This window comes from Stylophora pistillata, chromosome 2 (genome assembly GCF_964205215.1).
Source record: "Stylophora pistillata chromosome 2, jaStyPist1.2, whole genome shotgun sequence".
Classification (NCBI taxonomy): domain Eukaryota; kingdom Metazoa; phylum Cnidaria; class Anthozoa; order Scleractinia; family Pocilloporidae; genus Stylophora; species Stylophora pistillata.
In genome coordinates, this window is record NC_142520.1 from 53,308,505 (window position 1) to 53,328,496 (window position 19,992).

General features: G+C 37.4%; 2 protein-coding genes across 3 annotated transcripts; one reads left to right on the plus strand and one right to left on the minus strand.

Moving 5' to 3' along the window:
• LOC148740330 (uncharacterized) overlaps positions 1 to 19,992 on the plus strand; it is a 191,029-nt gene that overhangs the window by 12,012 nt on the left and 159,025 nt on the right.
• On the minus strand, positions 1,192 to 16,528 carry LOC148740332 (uncharacterized). 3 transcript variants are annotated; one of them, XM_088750470.1, is made up of 11 exons: positions 15,636 to 16,528; positions 14,050 to 14,471; positions 12,422 to 13,124; positions 11,386 to 11,482; positions 10,632 to 10,881; positions 9,318 to 10,118; positions 7,790 to 9,020; positions 7,504 to 7,599; positions 2,670 to 2,926; positions 1,930 to 2,197; positions 1,192 to 1,605 (listed from the first exon to the last, which is right to left on the minus strand). In XM_088750470.1, the coding sequence occupies exons 1-11, from the start codon at positions 16,408 to 16,410 to the stop codon at positions 1,601 to 1,603; spliced, it is 4,905 nt and encodes a 1,634-aa protein (XP_088606596.1). In that variant the 5' UTR covers positions 16,411 to 16,528; the 3' UTR covers positions 1,192 to 1,600. The 3 variants fall into 3 exon arrangements, 2 of the variants coding, with proteins under 2 accessions (XP_088606596.1, XP_088606597.1); XR_015997106.1 differs by lacking the exons at positions 1,192 to 1,605; positions 1,930 to 2,197 and adding an exon at positions 6,284 to 6,585 and having other exon boundaries at positions 2,801 to 2,926; positions 15,636 to 16,526; XM_088750471.1 differs by lacking the exons at positions 1,192 to 1,605; positions 1,930 to 2,197; positions 2,670 to 2,926 and adding an exon at positions 6,173 to 6,585 and having other exon boundaries at positions 15,636 to 16,526.

The window sequence follows — 19,992 nt, forward strand, 5'->3', positions numbered from 1 at the left end:
TTTACCACAACTCTGTCCTGCCATAGTAAGTTGTTATAACCTTCAAGCTCAAGGTATTTTCATCAAAATTTTCTTTCTCACCGCGTTTTTTGTTTAAAAATACATCTCCTTGCAATCTTTTTACCTCGTTTTTCCGTTTTTCTACCCGAAATTCATTGTAGAGAAAGTATCACTAATGATCACGACTTTGTCTTTTTTTAAGTAGGTGTGGTTATTAACTCAATCAAATTATTTCTACTTAGCGTACTAATTGACATTCTTTTTTTTATATTTTCACGTTCAAAAATGTTAAATCGGTGTCAGTGACATTGTACACCGATTAATTCGCAGCTTCACATCTGGGGCAACCCACGGGGTTTTCACTGTCGTCCTTTGAACCTTACCAAGGTGGGGAAGGGAATTTGAACTAGAAGGGTCAAGTCTTTCCAGTGGAATAATGGTGGTTTATCTTTTAATATGGAGGCACTTAAAGGGAACGGCTCAAAAGAGAGGTTCTACAAGGTCTAGGTTTTGAAGCTTGAATAGTCAAATCAATCGCTGGTCAATAAGTAGAAAGTCACGGTCGCGGATCGTGGCTTTTACTACAGATGCGACAATCAAATAAGGGCCTCCTCGGGAAGATGGCTTTCACAGCTAACGGTTGATATTGTGGCCATTTTATACGGCTAATGCTAAAATTATCTTCCTAATCATTGCTATCTCCAGCAACAGTTTTTCACCAAGTGTTCGCCTTAATGGGTCGCTGCAACTAAAGGGGGAAGGGGAGGGTAGGAGAGGAAATAATCAGGGTAGAGGGGTGCACATACTTACTTTCGCTGCCAATAAACTATCACTTGTACAATCGATAAATCTCCGTATAAAATTTCTTATCTTCCCTCCCCGTTCCCGCCCATCTCCCTTACCCAGTCAACGGTGTGGCTACGATCACGGGTGCTGTCTAAAACAGCTGCAGATATTCTTGGATTCTTTTTATCGGAAATTTAGAATAAGTATTAAGAAAGCTGCATTGAGGGGAGAGCTACGAGAACAGAAACGCTAGTATCCCTAAGTCGTGTCATAAAAAGCGTATTTGTTTAGATATTTTTGTGATTTGTGAGCACTAACCGCTCTAGCTGGGTTTACAAGATGCGTATACAAGCACAGCAAGTATTTAGGAAATAAATCTACTACACCAACAAAATGTTTCAAACCTACACTTTAAACATTGAAATTTATTTACAAATGCTTTATCGCGCTTTATGGAAACAAAAATATTCCACGTGAATTGTTCAAGTTGCGTGTTTTCAAATTGACCATCCACCTCGTCCACCGTCCATCTTCAGTCTAAACCGCACCGAAATTAAAACTTTTTTCTGGCGCTTTCAGTAACATAAATGAATCGTCTTATCTTGATGATTTTCTGTTTTTACAGAATTATATGCACCTAGACAAATACTCAATTTATCGAGAGAGACTACTTCCGAAAAGAAAACTTTAAACTTCTGAAAGACTTTGATTCTTCTTTCGCCCAACGGCAAACGTTTGGAGAGATCTTCACTCGGCCGGGTTTTCTTTACAGAGGTCTGAGCTAAGTATAATGACTGTGTAAATAGCCTGTCTTTTAACCTGTAAAAACAACAAACACAACAGAACGATTAGAAAGCAAAGGAGAATAAACTGCATCAAATGCCGTTTCAATCTAGCGGGCGATTAACCGTTAATTAGTGCTGGAAAGAAGTTTATGAAAACAACCCACGTCATCACGTATGTTAAATAAGCAAAGAAAGAAAATGGATAGGAAAATGGAGAAAAAGCCTTGACGTTAAAGCCTGAATTTACTGTCATCTAAGAGTTAAGAGGAAGATTTATAATTCTATGTAATACGTTAAACGAAATACACTGTTATGAAACTAAGCCTAAAATTACTAACTGTGCTGTAATGAGCTGTACCTTGAGCGGGTTGAAGGCTGACATAGTGCACCTCATAAATATGTCCCAGTACAAGTGCTTTGCTTTCGTGAACTGTAGAATGTGGCGTAATCATTACATCATTGCTATAGGGTAGACTGCTGACCACAAGAATGCACGTTTCATAGTAGTTTGCTGCGGCGCACAGAATCACGTGATCACCCCAAGCGCCATCTTGTTCCATGTGTGTTAAGTATTCATTCCATGTTTGATGTCCATGGACAAAGTGAAACAGATCTGTTCCATTCGGCTGTAAGAAAATCATTTCAAGAAACAAAGTTAAAGAGGATTGTTGATGGGAACTTGAGCGCGTGGAGTACGAGTCATGGAGTAATTTTTTTAAGAATGGTACGAGACGACCGTTAATTAGCAATTTATTGTGGAACAACAAGGATTCGCAAACAGCAGAAAAACAACAGGAATGATCCATTATTAAGAGAATAACTGGAATTCTGTTTAGTGTTATCTGATGGATATTTAGGGGGGGCATTTTTTAAACCGAAATATTACATGACTAAAACCGTAAAAGTCTGCTACTTCGGAAGCCACATTAAGTAACAAATGGATTCAACTGTAACCAACATCATTGTGCAGCTTCTTGAATAATAAAATTATGCCGTGAACACTGGGATATGCTCTGGTGGTGTTGACCCGTTTTCACACTTAACCTTAAAAACAACAGCAAGTGAAAAACTCTGTTCGACATATTAACATCAACTTACTAGTTTTGGGTTACTTCTGAGGTACTGAACCAAAGTTTGTCTTAATGTGCCATGTGTAATTTTGATTCCTTTAACAATTTCCAGTTGTTCTGACAAGGCATAGAACATGCAATTTCCTGATCCTTGATTGTCAGATATCGTGAAGCCCTTGTCTGATGCAGAAGTCCTCAGCCCCAATGATAGATCTGTTCTGCTCTTCACTTTGCTTGCCTCAAGTTGCATCTGCTGAAGTTCCCGGATGATTCGGTCAAGAGAACCTAGAAGGGACAAAAAGTTTTTTTAATCTACAGCATGAAAGAAACGAAACAATTCCCCATCTTTACAGAGAAGTTTGGGGGTAAAAAAGGAAGAAAGGGCTTCAACCACTAAACAACCAGTGTATTGTCCAGCTACTGAGCCTTGAAATGATAAATTGTGACTTTTTATTTGCAAACGAATATACTAAAAGTCAAGAGAGAAGATGCAATGAGGAAAAATTTACAACAAGGTTTACACTCTGACATATTTGCATAACTGGAAAAAGAACCCCAGCGCCGGTTATTGAAACAAACTTCACAAAGCCGTTTTCTGACAAAACCGCGTTCTAAACTATATTAAATTTAGGAAGGCTATTTATTTAATGAAAACCGCGTTAAGAGTTAGACCTCGTAAAAATGACGGATTAATCGCATAAATATATGATTACTTCATTATTGTGTCGGAAAACGACTACACTCTGAATGGCCGGTACAAATACACGTTTTGATAGCAACAGCATTTAAACTTGGGCTTCGTTTCGGGAAAAATAAAAGGAAACTGTGAATCAGTTGTGGATACATCGCGTTGGAATGAGTTTTGAAGATAATTAAATTCCAATGGGTAACTCCCTGATACAGTTGAAACTACTTGGTATTTCTTTGAACTGCTGGGATGATGTTGGGTGAATGGTCAGAATTCACATTTTAGCTCAGTATCGGTCAGTACAAAATGCAGACTGCAGACTGCAGATTGGGTACAGAATGCAGACTAGAAATTTTGAAAACTGTTATTTAAGTAATAATAACAACTGTTCCTTCGACTTGATATATTTTTAACGTTCAGGGGTGTACACACAATGATTTTTACAAATTAATTGTTACCAAACAGATGAGAGGTAAAACCATCAGAAAAGTAAACAATTGGCCAGTCACGAAAACAACGCCTCGCTTTCCCCTATAAAACTTCGCCGGTTACTCATTTTAGCGATATATAACGATGTAAATACTGACGGCTCGCAATGAGAAGAATGAAGGCTTGAAATTGTATAGAGCGTTTGCACATGACGTCACAAATTTCGCGGGAAAGTTGAGTCGCCATGTCGGTGTTCCACATTTTTCAACATGGCGGGATATCCTCTCTCAGATTATGCGAACACGCTCGATCCCCACGTGAAAAAACGTTACTTAGAGAAGATTTCTTGTGTTGGAATCGATCCTCTCTTGTTCTCAGACAAAAAATACGATCCAGAGTGCCTGCCTCTAGTCGAATCGATGGATTTATTGTTGTTTTTGGTGATTGACACGAGTTATTACAGTAAAGACTATTTTAAGGCGTATAGAAGTCTACAGAACATGGTTGTAAACATGAAAGTGTTGCTATTGAAACTTATGAAAAGATCATGAAGGAAAAGCACATCAACTTTCAGGTAACGAAATGTGGCACGTTTATCAATAAACAATATCCATGGTTACATGCCACACCTGACGTTTTGTGTAGGTGTGATTGCTGTGGGAATGGATGTGGGGAGGTCAAAAGCCCCTATTGTTTAAAGGATATAGACTTGGAGCTGTATATTAACAAATACAACTCATGCCTACTTTTACCAAATCCAACAGTAAATATTCACTGCTGAAAAGCTTTGTTGCGACTTTGTTGTTTGTGGTTTTCGTAAGCAAATTGATCTCTTCTGTGAAAGAATTTTGCCTGATGTCAGACACTAGCACTCTGTCGTTTCCAAACTTAATCACTTCTGGAGATACTGTGTGCTACCAGAAATTTTGTGAAGGTGGTATACTCAAAAGTGAAGTTTGTCTTATTCATCCCCTTTTCCCAATTGTTTTTGCTTGTTTTTGCAGACTGGCAGCTAGAGGGCCTGTGGTAACATGCACAAACCAAACATGTCCCATCTCTACTTTTCATTTATCTTGTTTGAAAATTACAAAAGTACCTAACAAGTGGTTTTGTCACCTGTGTCTAAAAACACCGGCAGCCAAAAATGAAAAATCAAAATGCAAACAGACAAGAGATATTTTGGATGAAGCTCTCAAAGTAGATTTTATCTGCACATGCAAACAGAACCCACTGTTCAGATAAACTGCTGAAATCTCACAACCCATTTTGTCAAGGTAGAAAGTTTTTTCATTTGCCCTGCTTATACTTCAAGCTGGTGCTGAACAATGCAATGACAACTTGGGAATGTATGGTGTGTAAATCAGGGGGAAAAACTGAACAAAGGTTGTTAGTGACACTTTCAATGCATCTGAAGATAGTGTTGCGATAACTGGTATTTCAAAATACTCTTCAAAAACGTCAGCATCACTCGCAAAGCTGGATGATGGGCATTACCAATTGATTTCATCACCCAATGGTTGGCTTGACTGTGATATTATGCATGAAGTACATGTTTGTCTAAGAAACATGAATCCAGATGTGGAGGGCTTTCAGAGACCAACTTTAGGACCCTTTAGAAACTTAATCAGGTTATTGGGAAATTTATTCAGATTCTGCATACTGGCAATGCCTACTGGGTATGTGTAAGCTCAGTAGGGTGTGAAGATGGCACTGTCAACCTGTATGACAGTTTGTATCATAACATTATTCTAAATGAAGTACAAGAGCAGGTACTCAATCTTGTTGGACGTTCAAATTTTACTAGCATTTCAAGTTGTCCTTGTGCAACAACAGACAAATAGCAGTGACTGTGAAGTATTTGCTGCCACCTTTGCTACATGCCTTGCTTATAGTATACACCCTGAAACAATGCAATTTGATGTCCCTAAAATGAGAAACCATTTATACCAGTCTTTAAAATCTGGTGTATTGAAAATGTTTCAAACAACAACATATGAAACATATGTATGAACTGCGGTTATGAAACGTATATGTGCACGATCCTTCGCAGTAAAGCACTATTTGAGAAATAGTGAAAATCAGACTTGAAAAAAAAAATCAAGTCTGATTTTCACTATTGCTCAAATACTGCTTTACTGCGAAGGATCGTGCACATATACGTTTCATAACCGCAGTTCATACATACGTTTCATATGTTTGTTGTTGTTTGATTTATCATCTACGGGTTTATGTCGAATTAATTTGATGGCCTGCTCCCAGTTGGCTTGTTAGCTCAATTGGTAGAGCGCTGCACTAGTATCGCAGAGGTCAGTGGTTCGAATCCCGTACAGGCCCAAAAATTTTTTTCAAGTCTGATTTTCACTATTGCTCAAATAGTGCTTTACTGCGAAGGATCGTGCACATATATGAAAATGTTTCCTAAATTTTAGACTGCTTAAGGTACATCTACAGTTAAAAAATTTTTGGAGAGAAAGAATACCCACTTTATTATAGTGAAAATAAAATAGTTGCCCGATGTAACGGACCTGCATACTTGAATGCTCAAGATGGAGGGCAGGGAACCAGTCTACGTTGAATCGATCCCAATCTTTCGCAGCTTCTTCTGAAAAGAAGTGCCGGCTGCAGATCCTAGCGCGTTCTTAAATATCATCAGTTAAGTCATCTCTACTTATCGCACAGATCCACATTCTTCTTCGCTCAGAAGTAAGTTCTTCGGTGTACTCTCCTTGACTATACTGAACACGTGGGACACGGAAAAACATTACTTTTTCGACGTTAGACCACTTCTTCCCTGTTTTGTTTCCACAGCTAATGACAAGGCAAAGGACTGTGATAACGAAAATATAAATATTACACGATTGTCTTCTCAAAACCGTAAAATGTGCTCCAAATGTTTCCTGTCACAACACTCAGAGCTGATTATCATAGAACACCAACATGGCGGATGAAGTCGGTTACCAAGACGATAAAGAAATTTGTTCAGGTGAGTGAAAACGCTCTATTTAAGAACGATTGTGGTCTGGACACTAACTAAATATACCGGCGAACGGCGACGAATATTCCACAATAATGCAAATGATGGCGAAAGATAATCGCGGAAAAGCAATTGCATTAAGCGTCTTCACTCATAGTTACACCTTAAGTCTTTCAAAGAGCTTTGACTCGGTTACACATGTGCTAACTGCGACGAGTATTTTAATCAAAATCGAAACTCCTTCGAAGAAAGGTCCAGTTAAATTTTAACGCCGAAGCATTACTTCGGAAATGTAATAGAGGTGTTCCCGTATAATTTCGGAAAGTCGTTATTTTATCGATTTGTTTACATCTGCCCCATTCTCATAGTCGTTTCTACGCTTCGCGTACCCACGACTAAAAAAGAACAAAAAAAAACCGCCCCAAGTCTTCCTGTTTTACGCAATCTATGTTTGCTTTCTGGTGAAATGGAATAAAAACTTCAATTGACTAAAACAAAAATTACATTAAGCCATCCGCCCAGATCAGAAATAAGAAGAAAATCAAACTAGTGTATACATGTCTTTGGATCATAACCGGAGAAAGTAGAGGTACAAAAATAACATACGTCTCTTCCGCAGTGCAAAATATTATCAAAAGTGCCATTTTCAAAAAGCGTAGCTGGCCTAAAGTTGAAAGAAAAGAAAAGTAGAAATGTTGGATCTTCTTCAAACCTGTATGTTACTCTTTTGGGATGCCAATTGCCAAGTATTACAAATATTTTGTTACTCACTTGGAGTCAGTAATGAATCAACTGTTAGTTGTTCGGTTGGCGTATCGACATCTTCGCCCTCCTGAGTTCTAAATCTTGGGTCTTGTCTTTTGGAAGCTAAAAAGATAAAAAGAAATCTTTTTTAAATATCACACCAATCAATAAGAGGATAAAACAACTGATTACTATTCAGGTTAAAGATATTTTTTTATATGTAGTGTCCCAGCTTTCCATGACGCTTTATAAGGAACTGAAAGCCGAGTCGTCCCCAAAAACACTTTTTGAAGGATATTCAAAATATACTCACCACCAACAATGTCCCACATCTTCTCCACAAGAATGTCACACTGTTTCTCCCAGTTGAACTTCTCTTCATAGGAACTCCTCAGTTGCTGAATCTCATGGAGGCGGTCTGATCTTTCCTTCTCTCGGACACCAGCAATTGCCTTTGCCCACTCCTTAGGGTCCTCAGACTCCACCACAACTGATTTCCCTGCTGGTACAGTGCACAATGCCTCACCAAATCCTGAGTTGCCACTGACAAGAATGGGAAGACCAGCAGACAAAGCCTCTAATGCTGTCAGGCCGAAACCTTCCGTTCTGGAGGGCATCATGCAGAGATCAACTTCACAAAGTGTTTCTTTCAATTCCTCTTTACTCTGCACGAACTTCCTCACAGTCAGCTGACTTTTATCAATTCCACTCTTCAGCAAATTCACTGCAGCCTCATCCTGTTTACTGTCAGCTGCACCCACGAAGATCAGATGGTAAGATCTGTCTCTCAGTTCAACTATTGCTCTGGCAGAGATATCGTAGCCCTTCAGGCTGAAGTCCTCTCGATCACCACGGCCAAACGTTAGAACCTTAAACTTGTCCATGTCAACTGCAGCTTGTTTTACGTCAGAAAACTCACTGAACGTGCTCGGCGTCAGTTGAATGATATCTTGGTGCTTCACGCATGAGCGCAGGTAGGAAGAGTAAGCCTTTGTCAACTTTGGTCCAACTGCTACCACAGCATCTGCCAACTTACACAACTCCACTTCAGTTCTGTTCTTCTCATTTCCTTTAGAAATGGCCTCAGGATAGTCTTTGTACATTCCAAGTTCTTCAGGTGCAGTATGCACTACCTGTATCCATCGGCAATGGTGCGATTCTCTAATAAATTGAGCTTGTTTACCAAGCTTTGCTCCATGACCTAGTACTATGTCAATGGCGAGATCTCTAGGTGGGGCACTCAGCCAGTCAAGGGAGTCGGCATAACCCGGGCGTCTTTGTGCCTCTCTCACGGATACATTGTGACTCGTTGCCATTATCCTCTCTTCTTCAGAACAGGCAGACTGTGGAACAAGGAGAGTGACGTCCACTTGGGGATGTTTGGCCAACAGAATGGCAAGCTGTCTGTTTATGGTGGACAAGCCTCCCATTGATGAACTCCACTCACTGCCCAGGAGAGTCACCTTCAATGCCGTGTCAGACTTCATTGCCTCAATTTCACTTGCTTCACCGTGAAATCTAGCTGCCACATTTGAAGAAAAACCCTGTAGAAAAAGACGTCATTTAGGATTAAAACAATTACAGAACATAACATATTATGTGTGTTATCATATATATATATATATTGATCAATACCTAACAAAATGAAAACAGAAAAGTATAAACTTCAAAAATCATTTCATCGTGATAGAGATTACTAATATTTGAAACTGGATACAAACTATTGGAGCTACCTTTCTAAACACTGATAACAGAACATTTGATTCTCAGATCAAGTAAAATGGAGGAGAGAACTTCCAAAGATGAATCAGAGGCTAGAAATCTGTACATTTTGATCATACCTGCCTTCTTCTTTTCAAGAACCATTTCTCCAATCCACAGGGAGGAAGTATTTTATCATCGATATTTCTTTTACATATTTCCGCTTGGCCTTCATTTGCATCAACGAGGTGGAAGCAGTCCTCGTGGGTGCACGTGGTTTTTACATAGTCTGAGCATGCACGACTTGGTTCTTCTGCCTCTTGGTGGCAGTAAGGACATGCAACACACAGCCTATACTGTAGTCCCCTCAGGTACGGCATCTCTTGTGACAAATTATGAAGGGTGTCTTCAAGAAATTCACGAACGACACTTGCTAGTTCGGCGGAGTTCTGTCCTACAACCTGATGACTCTGTGTTCTTTGTCTTAAGATTACCTTCACAAATCCTGTTTTGCATATCAGGACAAAATCATGAATATCTTTGCCAATGATGAACCATGCTCCATTTTGGTACAGGGTAGGTTGATGCGCGGGCCATGTCTTTGAACACCAACGAATGGATCGTGAGACAAGCTGTAAGAAGAGACCATGAGGAACAAAGCCATGGACAAACAGGAGATACAGTGGACAGGGATCTGCTGACGACGGTTTCGTCTTGCAGAGTTTATCAGGTGATGACTTCAGCTGAGCTGGTACAAAGTACTTTACGTCAGTTGGGGAAACTGAGAACTTAGCAATCAAACCAAATCGCTCCATCATGTCTAAGATGTCTTCTTTGATGATTCCTTGGCCAACAAAGCTGGAGAACACATGATCAACATGTTCCATGCTGAGGATGCCACTTCCTTCAAGTTCTTGCCAGTACTTAGCATACAGGGGATTCTAGAAAATGTAGGTGGAACAATGCAACAATTCTGGATAAGGAAAGGCCAGGTAATGTTCCTTTTGAATGTTTCCCACGCACATTTGTAAGAAATAAAAGTTTATTTCCATTAATACACTGAAATGGTCGGCTATGAAACCCCTTGTGGGCAAATTTGTATCTTGGGTTGCTCAGAGGTGAATACGCCCACTAGCACACGCAAAAAGAACTATTCAATTGTGTGAATACAATTATTGTGAGCAGTAGCAACTTAATGCGAGTCTCAATTGTAAATAAAAGGGCTAAATCAATAAATGGCCTGACAAGCTGCAAAAAGTACATAAAATAGTGTGGGGTCAACAAATCATATGATTATAACAATAAACAGTAAAAGACACATGTTAACAGGTGGTATCGAGTCGTTTCGTAACCATGCCGGATCTTTCATCCTGCTTAGTTTCCTGTTGTTCTAATTTATTGAACAACAGTTTCCAAGTAAGCTAGTCTTTCTAAAATGAAAATAGTTTTTCTACCTGTTTATTGAAAGGTGGAATGGTTATCAGCTGCTTGAACAGATCAATCAGCCACTGAGCCTTCAGTACAACTGTACTGCGGTGCTTGATTATCATCCCCAGGTCATGGTAAAAACTGATCATGGAGTCAAACTCTTTGGCAACTTCCATGAAACACTCTTTCCTTGCATAGTGCTCAAGTTGTTTCAGATTTCTGTGATAAATCTGTTTAGCCACCAAACCTTCAATCACTTTTTCAAACAGAAACCACCTAGAAAGCAACAGAATACCTACAATGCATTCTGCCATCAAATTGGGTCTTAAATTCAGTCCGACATGCATGTGTTTAAAGTCCTCAAGTGTTAATACATGTATTGCCTCGATCATACTATCTTCAACTTTCAACTACAACAGACATGATTATTTTTTGCAACATACAAAGTCAATTCCAAGAACTGTGCCTACTTAAATATCAATCACATCTTCTTATCTTTTAGAATTATAACATTGTCGTAATGACACAAATTTAAATTTTGTTTGTCTGCACTGAAGCAACTGCTGTGCATTTGTACAATCTATAGTTTTGCAAATTTTGATGTACCCACAATTTAATCCAGTGGTGGAAGGATATTTTTTATTACTTACCTGCACATAAGATTATACTAAATACACGGCATACCATTTAAAATCTTTATCATGGCTGATTTGAGGGAAAAAATCGAATTTGAAGTGCATGAACTGGGGTTTTTCCAAATAAATTGTGTTTTTTATTTACCTCACTGGTATCTTTTCTCCCATATAAGGCTCTTGCTTCAACACCTTCAGGATTGTGTTCTGTAATTTATTTATACCATCTACCTTTCCTTCTTGCTCTGCAGGATATATTTAGAAAAGGAATTCAAAGCATAATACAACACAGAAACATGCGCTTACAATGAGCATAGTATGATAGCATAATTTTATACTTGTATAATTGCAGAGATTTTACAGCTGACAACTTAGCTAAGATGACAATCTCTTTAAATCCCCACATTTTAGCTCTTCTGTTCCCTATAATTATTCCATACTCTGAAATTAATGGCTCCATCTCCAAAAATTAATTGGACTCTATATGATGCTGCCAGTATATTCAGAATATAGAGTAGCTGAAAGCTTAAAGCAGAGTGCAGGTTATTAAAAAAAACAACAACAACAAACAACTCTGACTTTTTTCCACTACAATGAAGTCTTAACTCATTCCACCATGGCAATATCTTTTAATCCCTCTACAACTTCCACTAGAAAAATTGTTCTGTCTCTCTACCTACTTGCAATTCAAACTCTGACTTTTTTCCACTATAATTAAGTCCTAACTCATTCCACCATAGTAATATCATTTAATCCCTCTACAAGTTCCACTAGAATGTTCTGTCTCTCTATCTACTTGCAATTCAAATTATAATGAAGCACAACACACTGCCTGCTGCTGGATAACATGTAACGAATGTGAGTCAGATAATAATTATTGTATACTCAATGCTTGTCAACCATCTTCCAATATTGGGCTTTTGGTTTCAAAAATTGCTACAAATCAAGTGTTCTTGAAATTCACCCAAAGATAAGCTTTTATACAATTATAAAGTCAACAATTACTGCAAGTAACCTATGGTTATGGATACAAAATGAAATCATTTATCTTACTTGTTTTATCATTCGGGACAGTGCCCGGTCCAATACTATATATTGGACTGGCAATGGAGCATTTTGATTGGTTGATTTTAGTTATTGGCCCTCTGACTGCCCGAGTCGTGTAATAAAATCATTTATCTTACCTGTTTTATCTTTTTCAATCTGCTTTCCAATCTTTCGGATAAATTTTTTCATCAAATTAGGCCTCTGAGTGTTGTCGATGCAGAATAAGGGTTTGACCACATGCTTCTCATATTCCATACCAGAAATTCTCTTCTGAATTTGTTTCTTTATTACTGCAATGTCTTTATCTGGTTTGTCAGCATGTGTGCCAACAATGAACACCGGGGGGTGAAGGTAGGGCAGCTTGTGTTGTGGATCATCATCTGTGTCATCATTGGCCAGGGAAACACTGTGTACTGTAGCCAACCATGAGAGCAAATTCTCCATGTTTGTTTCATTGTTAGGGTTTTCCAACTTCACATCATTACTCCCTTGTCTCATGCAGGGCTCAGCTGGGGCATCCAGAGGCTTGCTGAGATTGTGCACCAATATGTAAAGTGCCCGCTGTGATAGGAAGATAGGATGGCTGGCATAGTATAGGTGCTGCCCTGCAAAGTCCCAAACATCCATTGTAACATAGGATTCTTCTGCGAGTAAGGCACTTTTGATGGGTTTGCGTTCGGCATACTTTAACAACTGATTAACATGCTTCACAGTATCAGAAGGTTGAGAAACATCAATCATCACATCAGGCTCAGCTTGCATGTTTTTACCTTCACATTCAGTAGAATGTTCATTGGCATTGTTTTGCAGAATATCTGTGAAACCTTCATCCTCCTCAACCTGAATGGAGAATTAAATGAAACATTATGCTCACTTAAGTGTATATAATTATGTATTCAAAACTTGATGTTATGAACAGGCTGCTAAATTGTAAAAAATTATGATCACCTCAGTCTAGAATAATTTTAAGGGGCAAGTTTCTAAAAAAACTGTTGTACTGCTTTGGTGAGGGGGGTATAACAAGATAACTTGGTTTACCAACTGAGTTGAAGTTGTAAATTAGCTACTGTAGAGAGTTCTGAAGCTGACATCTCAAGTGTAAGAGCCTTTAGACAGAGAGAAACTTAATTGCATAGAATAAGACATTGAAGAGCAAATCCTCGCACCCTGGAGATAGTCAACTCAAACCAAGAAATGTTTGTTGAGACTGAAGTTACATAAGCATTAGCATAACATACATTCATTAAAGCTCCTCTATAAGGATTTTATAGCCAAAATGCAAAAAGAGTTATGAAAACATTATATCAGAGAATAAAAATTAATTACGACTAAAAATTTATATATAATTGGAGAACAAAATCTCAAGTTTCCTTTAAGTTAAGAGAAGACACCAATGGAAAAGCAATTGAAGAATGGAAAAATCAAAAGATGCCCCTCATTTTTGTAGTAAAAGTTTTGCATGTATGCCTTCATTCAAGATGTTTAAACAAAAATTACTTGCAGTTCTTTTTTACCTGATGTGTAAATAAAATTTAGTCTCATCTAAACTTTTGTGAAAACATCCAAAACAAACAGACTGTTTCAGACACAATTCTGAATGTAAGAAATTTAGAATTTTAATAAAGACGAGAATTTTAAAAAATAGCAAGTTCTAATCCTATTCATTCTCTTTAAAAACAAATATTTCTCAAAAGGCTAATTCGGCTGCTTTCCTCCCTTCTCCTCCTTTTATAAAATTCTCAGCATTTTTATTAAACTCTCAAACCTGCTTGGACTTGAAAACACCTTCAACTTCATCTTCTAATTTCAGTTCTCCTTCTTCGGTTGTCTCTTCCTTTAAAAATTGAGAAATATCTGCTCCACACATTTTGCCAACCACAATCTTTGCTACATCTTTTGAACATTCAACCAGTCCTGGTTTACTCTCCTTGGTCAACTGCCAGTTCTTGACAGCTTGGTCAACATCAATTTCACATTTTGAAGGATCCACTTCAATCCCCTCAGTACTCTGTTCTTTAGGGTCAAATGGAAGGCCTAAAAGACTCTTCTTCAGACTGGTTTTACCGGCGCGATCCTGACCAACTAGTATAACACGACCACGGTAAACTTGTACATATCCATCTTTTAAAGCCTCTTTATAAGCCAACTGTGCCAATGGTCCTAGCGCTCTTTGTCTATCCACATCATCTAATTAAAAAAGTCATCATGATTGAGCCAAAGGAAAAAGGCTAATCAGAGGAAGTTGTAATTATTATAATAACCCTAAAGGAAAAGCAATTTCTGCTTTTATAAGTTTCAAACACAATCTGAAAAAGGCCTCATAAGTCAATTTAATTACATGTCCCTCATGCATAAAGTTAGAAACTACGCTAGTATATACATGTAAAAATCTTTGCATCGGTGAGTTAGGTAAACACATACACAATGACTATTATAAACTGACTCAATGAAATGAAACATTAAGAGTAAATTGATTTTAATGTGACTGATCAAACTAAACAAAGGCAATAATTGATGTCAATTCTGCCAAATGGTGTTTGGAAAACAGAAAGAAAAATCCCATTCCCAAAACGTAGCAATTGATAGATTCTAAAATATTACAAGGGCAGCATAAATTATGGTGTAACAATTATCAGAATAACTCCTGACCAGATAAGACAAAAGTTTTATTCTCAATAACGTAACCTCTCATTTTAAAATCATATTAGTCCATAAATTCTGTATGATGAGCTAAATGTTGTTACATTGTTAATAACTTCCAATAAAATAAAGCAAAAATTATGGAGTTACAACTTACAGCACTATATGTTCCTGGATGAGAAATGATTTGTAATAAACTTAATTCTTCCTTTTAAAATTAAAATCAAATAAACAAAAAGCAAAAATTACAACAGCAATTCCTACAACTGTGAAATAATTTGCAATAAACCTCTTAAATTCCAATCAACTAGAAAGCAAAAATTACAACTTACAATAATCCCTTACTGTAAAATGATTTGTAATAAACTTAATCCCTCCTCAATTCCCTATCAAATTATAGTACACTGTAGTTCAACTTAAGTTTCAATGTCAGCCAAGTCATTAAAATAAACCTTTCAAAATATAACTAAAACTTCCAGTACAAATGTCATGTATTTTCTAAAGTGATGCAACCTTTGTTCAATCATACAGTATAACTGTGACAGCGTTTACTTCATTATTCTTCTCAGGATTTATTACGAAACTATTGTCAGCTGCCTGTAATTATCAGTAACAAGCAGCATAACCACTTGCAAGTCAACCATTAGAACCAATTTAGTAAATAATGCACAGGTAACAACATTAATGTGAAGAGGAATTTCCTTTACTCACCTGGGACATCTGAATATACTGTAAAAATCTTATCCTTTAGCTCCATAACACTTCTCATTCCTTCAACTGTAAAAGGATTCCCTCTCACAAACAAAACATCGAGTTTCTTCAGCTGTTTTATAGCTGGACTCAACACAGTCAACTGGTTGTAACTCAGCCCCAGTCTCTCCAGCTCTACCATCTCCCCAATAGCATCAGGGAGGATGGTTAGTTTGTTATGTGAGATGTGCAGGTCTCTGAGTTTCTTCAGCTGTTTTATAGCTGGACTCAACACAGTCAACTGGTTTTTCTCCAGCCACAGTTCCTCCAGCTCCACCATCTCCCCAATAGCATCAGGGAGGATGGTTAGTTTGTTATGTGAGATGTCCAGCAGTCTGAGTTTCTTCAGCTGTTTTATAGCTGGACTCAACACAGTCAACTGGTTGTGACTCAGCCCCAGTCCCTCCAGCTCCACCATCTCCCCAATAGCATCAGGGATGGTGGCTAGTTTGTTATGTGAGATGTCCAGCGCTCTGAGTTTTTTCAGCTGAGTCAAACTTGTAGGGAATATGGACAGCTGGGTACTTCTAACACGAAGTACCATAAGATTGTTTAGCTTTCCGAGATTTTCAGGTATTGTTGTAAGTTTATTCCATGACAGGTCAAGTTCCTCCAACTCAGTCAATTCAAACAAAGCTGCAGGCCATTCATGCAAACTTTCCCTAGTGAGATCTAAACTCTCTCCGCTCATCTTTCCTCTTAACTCTTCTTTAGAAAGAAATTCCATTTCATTCATGGGAAACTGTCACAACAAAAATAAAAGCTGTCATTAAAGGTGAGTAACTTAAACTAACTTGCTTTGGCATTATAACCATTGAACCAAAAATGGAAAAAATGAGGTTTATAATTTAACTTCTACTAAACCAAAGTAATGAGTTATATTTTATTCCTCTAAGTACAATCTTTGGAAGCCATCCACCCTTCAGTGTTCTTTTAAACACTCTGAGTAAACACTGCTTATTTGTAAAAAGCTCTAGTTATTTATTTTCATGTCAGATATTTTGACTTTACTCTCACTGTATAATTTTTTTGTCAAAAATAAACAACTGCTTGCGTTATACATGTTAACAACAAGGCTATTACGAACAAGAAAATACTTGAATTTTAAAACAGAGTTCTCCCGACTCTTTAAAAACAACATGAAGATTACCTTTATTGTAAAGGTTAATATCTAACAGGAAAGAAATCATTAGTGCAAATCTATGGTTGGTTATGTTTTGATGTGATAACCTTAAACAGTTGTAATATAAACCAAAACATGAATGATTTCCAAGCTGAAAATATTCAAACCAAGTGGCTATTTCCAGACCTGTTATTTCATTTTATCCTCTGTAAGTTGTTTTCATTTGCAATTGACACAGAAAATTACTCAGAAGATGGTTTCTTTTTTTTTAAGAGTTTGTCACCCAGTAAGATGCTTTTGAGACAACAATTTTCAATTTATGATACATCTTGCATGAGATCTAGGTCAGCAACAGTTGTCGTACACATTATGTCGTGTAATGATGTGGTTCATGCAATAAACAATTTAATTAAAAAAAGTAACGAAAACTGAAAATAATTTTTCGTTTATGTTTAAAGAATAACTAAAAATGGGAACCAGCTTCACAAAGGTACATGATGAACTTGCTTGGAAGCCTCTTAGTTTGAGGAGAGAACTACATACATTAAGCCAATTTTACAAAATAGCCAAGAATCTTGCTCCACATTATTCAACTTAGCTATTCCCTAAACTGTCCAGTGGATATGCATATTTTTGTCTTAAATCAAAAGAAAACTTCACTCAATTTCCTTGTAGAGTTCTACATTTCAAAAGTCTTTTTTTTCCATCCATTATCACTGGCTAGAATTGTCTGGACCTAGTTGTCCCAATCTCTGTATCTCTTTCCACTTTGAGATCAAACCTGGTAAATTCTCTTTCTGAATACTGACACTAAGTTATATGATTGTTCTGTTACATGGCATGCATCTGTTGATCACACCTACCTCAGACTGGGTTCCTATTTTCTTTGAGAATATCTCTTGAAAATTAATAGCTGTGCATCAACTATGTATTTCCCAGTGCAGTTTTGACTCTGAATTGGTGAAATACTCTTTCTTGTTTTTCTAAGGTACACTGAGCTCAACGTGATGTCCTAATTCTACCTCTGCTACAAACATTCTAGGTGAAGCATGGTCCCTGAGCAGTGATGCATCAGGAAACTAAATTTGTATTGTATGGTATTCAGTTTGTAAGTTACAATGTCAACTGTGGTTTTTTTCACAAAGTACAAAGTTTGATAATTAATACTAATGGCTTCTCAGAGGCCATTATTTGATTGTTTAAATAATAAACCCCTCTAGCTTTGTAGGTTTAACTCATTGTTACTGCCAATGAAGGGTTGTTTGTGTGTCTGTTTGTCTGTGTCCCTCAATAAATTGGATAAAACTTGTAATATTGTAATCCACTCCTTAGGCCTAGGTGATTTTGGGGAAAACAATGAAAAATGTGCTTAAATAAAAAAAAAAAAATAAATTCAACATTCACTGGAAATATTTCATTTATCATGTCTAGTATACACACTTTAGTATGTTGATTGAAAGCTCTCAACCAAACAGGTTTTTCATAGTATGTCCAAAGTATAATAATCAAACTTATTGAATACAAACGGGGAAGCGTTTGTTGCTTTCGCAAACAAGAAACGTACAACAGGCCAAATACTGGAATCAAAATTTTTTGGCTTGAAATGCACATTCAAGTATGCTGTAGTTTCTACATCTTACAAAAAAAGCTTGTTAATGAATAAAAAATGAGTGAGTTCGAAAGTTTCTAAGAATTTGACTTGTACTTTTTCACTTGTCAATTACCGAAGCAGAAAGCGAGCAAGTATCAAATACGTGACATAACTGCCTGTAGATCATATAATCATGCCTACACTTGGCTACTTAACAGACCTTTGCGGTTTCGAGTACATTTCTAACTTCTATCAGTTAAAATTAAAATGAAGTACAATCCAGGGAACCATGGAAAAATTTTGCTATCAGTTTAAACACTCTCATTACTTGTTGTGAATACTAATCGATGCTTAACAACTACTAGACAGATAACGATTAGAGCTAATTGACGTCAACACGATCAGAAACAGTTTCTCTGGTGCATTCCAGTTCCAATAATATCCCGTTAAAAACGCTATCATAACTTAAAATCACTGTTTTCCTCTTGTCGTTGCTTGGAGTTTCTACTTGAACTCGTCTGTTACAGAACATTGACTGATTCCTGCAAGATCGTGTGACGAAAGTGCTCTGCATTTGACGAGCGTCGTTAAAGTACGAACAATGGATCAGAACCCAGCATACATACATATACATACATACATACATACATATAATTTTTGTTAAGGCAGGTCGGTTTGTGGCAACCCAAAGGCTGGTGTGGACCTGCCAGGAACTAAAAAGGAACTACTTAAATATATGGACAATTCTAAGGAAAAAGTAAAGAAATTTCAAGGACTTAAAAGTATAAAAAATCCGTTTGCTTTGATGTTATCACACAGGCCTCCTTTTCGAATTGAATGCGATCTAATGTCCTTGTATTCTAAGCAAACTTAGAATACAAAGGGAAAGAAAGAGTATTGGAGATACCAGAGAATTAGATTAATCTTACGGGAAATGACGGCAAAAACACTTGAGGGGAAATATTACATCAGTTCGATCGGGCGGAGAGTCCGAGTTAATTCTCAGCTGAATTATCTTTGTTCGCGTTTCAGGAGTCTAGCGAGGCTACAGTTTACACAAATGGGCTAAATTCATAACTGTGTTGAACATAATACTTACTTCTCAGCAAAGTGAACAATAACTCCGGCGAATTATGACGAAATCAAAGAGAGATTGTGAACAATCTAGCTGTTCGGTTACAAGTAGACACTCCCTGGCTGACAACTTAGGTTCGATTTACATCACAATGCTTCTCACATGTCACGCGACCAGGTAGACTACTACAAGGGATGGGGGAGTGCTTGTCTCTTCGCTACGTCGGCGGACTAGTATAGTGAAGTAGTTAATTGATGTTTCAGAAGGTATCAAAGTAATATTTGATGAATGGAAACTGATCGATCTTAAAAAGTGATAAAAACTTATCCGATCGTTTGCATTTCACCTCAACAAAGGGATGTTGGGTGTGTTCTGCGGAAAAAATGGCAAGAAAACGTGACTGAAAGTTTGGAACTGTTAGACTGACCAGAGAAAAGACAATACACAGCAAGTGAGGTAGGTTTACATTTATTTTGAGCCTTAACAAAGACATTCGTCGATATAAGTTTACGATATTACGACTCTTCAA